The sequence below is a fragment of the Cheilinus undulatus genome, linkage group 21 (genome assembly GCF_018320785.1).
Source record: "Cheilinus undulatus linkage group 21, ASM1832078v1, whole genome shotgun sequence".
Classification (NCBI taxonomy): Eukaryota; Metazoa; Chordata; class Actinopteri; order Labriformes; family Labridae; genus Cheilinus; species Cheilinus undulatus.
In genome coordinates this window covers 20310786-20316320 of record NC_054885.1, presented here as the reverse complement: position 1 = coordinate 20316320, position 5535 = coordinate 20310786, and the positions used below count along the sequence as shown (strand labels likewise).

General features: G+C 38.5%; 1 protein-coding gene across 1 annotated transcript; it reads right to left on the bottom strand.

The window, feature by feature from the left end:
• Positions 1-1284: 1284 nt before the first annotated feature.
• gosr2 (golgi SNAP receptor complex member 2) lies at positions 1285-4735 on the bottom strand. The gene is made up of 6 exons (XM_041816648.1): positions 4566-4735; positions 4228-4292; positions 3449-3557; positions 2844-2976; positions 2619-2759; positions 1285-2120 (listed from the first exon to the last, which is right to left on the bottom strand). The coding sequence occupies exons 1-6, from the start codon at positions 4592-4594 to the stop codon at positions 1959-1961; spliced, it is 639 nt and encodes a 212-aa protein (XP_041672582.1). The 5' UTR covers positions 4595-4735; the 3' UTR covers positions 1285-1958.
• Positions 4736-5535: the final 800 nt, after the last annotated feature.

Genomic DNA, 5535 nt, shown 5'->3' with positions numbered 1-5535 from the left:
TTAACACTCTAAATGATGAGTCTCGATTTGGGGGGGAAGGAAGAATAAGATGATGAGCAGACCTGTGTGTATTTCATGAAGGTTATTTCCAAGTGACCCTGGCTGAGGCAGGCAGCATTGGTAAAAGATAGAATAATCTGTTGAACAGTAGCAACTCATTTTTATAAACTTAGTGTTTCAGCAAATAAAATATTGAATTCATGACTCTTTTCCCATAATACGTAGAGTTGCTAGAATTCACATTTTATCTTCCAACCTGTCAGATGAAAACAGCTTGCATCACTTACTCAATGGGTGTCAAACTCAAGGCCCAGGTGCCAAATCCGGCCCATCATACAGTAACACCCAGCCTGCAAGATCATGTATTGTTTTTATAACTGGCTCACCAGTATGAGGTATTCAGATTTCCTCCAGTGTAAAAATGTAAACTTAACCTTGATGATCTAAAATATCCTTAAGTAAAAAAAATGAAAAGGTAGAGTCAAAATAATAAGATAAAAAGTCAGAAATGTGGAAAGAAATTAGAAGTCATTTCATATTTTCAAATTTGAATCTCAATTATGACTCAAACTTTTGACTTATTTCATAGTTTGACCTTTTCAATTCATACTTTTGACCTTTGTGCTATATTTTGACCTTTTAGATTCACAATTTAAAGATTTGAACTTTTTAATCTTACAGTTTAAAAAGTTAAATCAGATTTTGACCTTTAAAGCTCATGATTTTGAGTTTCATCTAATTTTGACTTTTAATACTCTTAATTCAGACTTATCTCAATTATTGGTCTTTTAAACTCCATTTTTACTTTCTATCTCATATCTTTACCTTTAAAAAACAATATACTGACTTTTAATTGTGTTTTAACCTTTTGAACTTCATAGTTTGAGATTTTATCTCAGATTTTGAGCCTCAAAGATGGCATTTTGACTCTTAAATCTCAAAATCTTTAATCAGTACTTAAGTTTGTTCCCCATAATTCATTACTTATGAAAATGAGGTTGATAGTTTATGGTTAAATGCTGGACCTGTAAACTCTCAGGTTGGACCTAAATTCAAAATCCAGCCCTTGCTGCGTTCGGGGTTGACACCTTTGATTTACTCATTTAGGTTTAGGAATCCCACAGAAGTGTGTGTGAAAATGAAACACTAGATGGTGCCCTAGTTACCGAGAATAGACGTGTGAATGCAGTAAATCCATAAAAACATATCAACAGAAGTGTTAACACCTTTAGATAGCAGTAATGCTAGAAGTGTTACCATGTAATGTTTCCAGCTGACTCATGGTTATATCACAAGGAAATGAAGCCTTTTTAATTCAGATAAAGAGGACAAGGTCACTCACACAGTGAGATTAGACAGAAGCATACATCCAAGAGAATTATAACAGATTGAGAAGAAATACTGCCTCTAATGTATTCCTGAACAGATTCTTGTTGCCATTGTGTCCATTACTTCAGCTACACAGTTTTAAACAGATGATCAGGGTGTATTAATACATTTCTATGAAAACAAAAAGAGCATTTAGTTTTCTACTTCTCTTAATAGAGTACAAGAAAATGACATAGATAACATGACTGATTCAGGAACAGTAAAATAGCTTTACACTGGAGGGGAAAGCAAAGTCACTGAAGAGACTGATGCAGACAAAAAAAGCTGTGAAGGTCACAAGAGTTACAGTGATAGGCAGTTCCAGAGTGGTTAGAAAATGGAAGCAGCAAGTTCAATGCTCTCTTCAGGTCGCAGGTGGAACTAAATACTGAATGGACTTAAGGTCTTCAACTATGCCATTTTCTCAGTTGCACAAAATTAAACCATATTACCATTGCATATTTAATCACATATTACCTTGACAAGATGATAAAAAAATCAGTTCTGCCACTATTCATATCATGAGGGATGATTTGCTATAGAAATGTCTGTGGCTGATCAAACAGTGTCATTGATGTCATCGATGGAAGTCAGCCCAAATATCTGATCACTAAGAACATTAGGGCACAGGTCAACAGCATTCCTCCAATCATGATAAATTTATCTTGGGTGGCTCGTCTTTCGATCAGCCTCATCACTGTGTTGGACAGCCCTATCATGTTGGCCACATCCAGCATCTTCTTATGGGTTTCCTGTGAAGAATTAAACAGACATGTAAAAAGTGATGATCCCATGTGTTACACTGGGCTCTAACAGCCATACTGTGCATAAACAGTGTTTTGGAAAATGAAGGCATTATATGACAACATAATTTTCAAAGCTTATTCATCCAGTTCCTGGAGTCATGGCATGCCTACGCCCTCCCTGACGCGCCACTCTGTCAGAGGTTTTATTAAGCCGAGACAACAGGGCAACATACACACCCTGATAAGAAGAGGCCTGAAGCAAAAGCAGGAAGACCATCTCCTCCCTGGAAACACAGACTCAGCCTACAGCTGAGCATTAAACAATGAGACTATTCAGATCAATGTGGACACCACAAAACTGGGTCAGGGAACATGACTTTTCAATCTGGGAATTGGGTCCTCTATCAGCTCCATTCTTCAGGAAATTAAACAACTAAAAAGTCAACCATCTCTGCCTCACCATAGACAGTTCATCCTGATAAATACTGAATCCATTGCACACACCTTCAGAGTGGATCTTTGATCTCTTAGACTATCGAGGATGCTATTTCCATTGTCTATAGCGTTATTTATGTTGTTGTGTGCGTTGTGCAGTCTGGCGTTTAACTGAACCGTCTCATCGATGGGGATGGAGGTATCTGCGTCCTGTTGAATAAGAATAAACATTTCTTTTAATTCAGTATTCATTTGTATTTAACTCTGAGGAACTAGCTTGGTTACACGGCTCACATTGGTGGTGAAAGTCCTGCTCATGAGTTCCTCCCTCTCTCTCTCCTGGGCCTCCCTGGCATAGCGTCGGTGCTGGAAGTTTTGCAGAGCTGTGCGAAGGTGTTGGACATCATACTTAAGCTGGTTCACTCGTCTGTAGGAAAGCAAAGGATGATTTAAAATCTACTCAGCTTTGCTTAAACGCTCAACCACCTAATTTTAAGACAATGCGCCACTTCTTATACAAAGTTATTTTTAAGTTGATGAGAACATTTTCCCCTCAAATCTCATGCAGTTGGAATGAAAAGCCTCTCAAACTCACTCCTTAATGTCACTCAGGCCCTGCTAGAGCTCTGCAGAGATCAGAGGACTGCTGTGGGATGGGGTCTACTGTGTCCCCTAAGGCCTGTTTACCCAGCTTAGAAATGAATCTTTGCCCAATGCAGTAGGAATGCTGGTGTTGACGGGGACTTCTGAAGAAATGTTTTCATAGAATCAGATCGCCACAGGTCAGGACAGGGCTGCCTGTCTACACCCTCCCTGTGATTTTAGAAGGTATGATGCACCCTGCCAGCTTTATTTTATTTTTTGGGGTGGGTGAGGGGGAAGGATCATTGTATACTCACAGTTTTGCGTTCTGGCGGCGGTTTGGTGGTTCCTTGCTTGCTAGGATCTCCAGACGTTCTAGGTGATTGAAAATCTGGTCAATTCTGATCTGAAGTTCGTTTTCTAACACTTGAATTGGGAGAAAAAAATGACAGAATTAAAAAAATAATAATAATTAGGAATAATTAGAAGGCAGAAAGACAGAAAACCCACATTTTAATGCTCCTTTTCATTTATTCCAAATGATTTTAGTTCAGGGTGAGTGCAGTGGTACCACTTCCAATAAAGTGTCTGATTAGGCACTGGGGCTTTCTTACCTTTCTCTCCCCACTCTCTTCCCTGTTTCCTAGTCTATCCAATAAAGGCCCAAAAATAAATCTTTAAAAAAGTGTATGATTAGCCATGCTACACCTCCTCTGTATTAACACGCATGATGACATAATTTAGAGAAGAAAACGTGAGTAAAAATCTACTGTCTGGCTCCCACGATTATCTAGAAGAAGCCCTCCCAGCTTGTCACTGCACCCACCCTGCTTCTTCCTGTCGTGGCACCAGCCAGGCCAACAACTGACTGAGCAGGCACCGACTACACAAAACAATGAGCCAGGGAGACACCAGACGTCCCTCCTGTCATTATTTCAGAGCAGCCACAACAAGGCTGAACTAAATAGAAATTAAGAAACCATTATGAGAAAAACAGACTGCTCCAATGGACCCTGATTGCCATAACAATAAACACAGATAGTGGGAGAACACAATGAGACTGACACAAAGTCAGTCATGACACTTCATTACTCACAGTGAACTGACTGCCGATCTGTCTTCTCCAGATTTCCCATGAGAGATTGCACCTCCTGGATTTGCCTGATTCAGAACAAAAATGACGTCAGTGGATGGGTTTATATATATGCTACCGACATAGTGCTACTTATTATTATTATTATTATTAATATTTACCTCTTAAAGAACTTTAGAGTATGGCTGTTACATACTGTTGATGCCATAAAATACTACCATGTTTATAATGGTTTGTTACAATCACGATTTACGTTAAATCAATGGTAATTAGCATGTTTAGTTTCACTAGGTAGCTAGGGAAGATCGTCTTTGCATTCTCTATAAAAGACAAGCACTCACTTATGTGTCTGATGGTAGAGCGTCTCCATTTTGTGTCTTGAGTCGTAACGCTGAAATTGTCTTCACTTCTGAACCCTCCTTTACCTTCAACACCTTACTTCTAACAGGTGGCTAGGCTAAGCTAGCTAGCTAACGGTGCTCAGGTGTACACGTCATCAGCAGAGCGTTTGTATACGGAAATAGCGAAGCGGAAGCTGGACAACGTCACCTGAAAGAGAGGAAGAAAAGTGAAGAGTGCTAACTCTGATTGAATTTTCAGACTCAGTTTCAATAGCCAGTTACGTTCAAACCACTTTTATACAGGTGTAAGCGATTTATAGCTTGGAAAAGAACTTAAATTGCGTCCAGTGCAAGTATTGGGAATTTACTGAAACAACAAGGTGATGGCGTTTTGAACCAGAAAGTCGGTAGTTCTACTTGGAACTACTACTTACTCCCTTGGACTCTCCACAGCATCTTTACATCTTTCCAGATATTAAATAATCGTGTTAAATTAGTTTAAATGGATTTATGGAGAAATGGCATGTGTAAGTGTAAAGCACTTTGTGACTGCTGTAGGTGAAAAGTGCTATATAAATAAACTTTACTTACTTACTTACTTATGATGAGTGAGAGAGTTAACTTTTTTTTTTTACATATTTGAATACTTTAATCATTTCTTGCAAAAAAAAAAATCTGATTTTTGTGATGTATTCTTTGAGAAAACTCATATTGCAATAACAAAAAAATTATGATTGATTGTACAACCTTACAATCATAGCCACCCATAAGAGGGGATAAATGGGAGAGCTTTCTGGGGCCCAGCCAAACTGAGGGCACATGTTTACAATCTGGATAGGCACACTGAACTAAACTATTAGAAAGGTAATATCGGACTTCATAGCCAAGCCATAATGTGCACATATGTCAGGATGCCAAACAATCAAGCAGAAAAACTGGCACTACTTTAATGTAAAATGGTAAAATAATT

Coding starts and splice junctions, on each gene's coding strand:
- gosr2 (XM_041816648.1), bottom strand. CDS start 4,594: ATGGAGACGCTCTACCATCAGACACATAA. Junction 3,558..4,227: donor AGATCGGCAGTCAGTTCACT/GTGAGTAATGAA, acceptor TCCCAATTCAAG/TGTTAGAAAACGAACTTCAG. Junction 2,760..2,843: donor GCAGGACTTTCACCACCAAT/GTGAGCCGTGTA, acceptor CTTATTCAACAG/GACGCAGATACCTCCATCCC.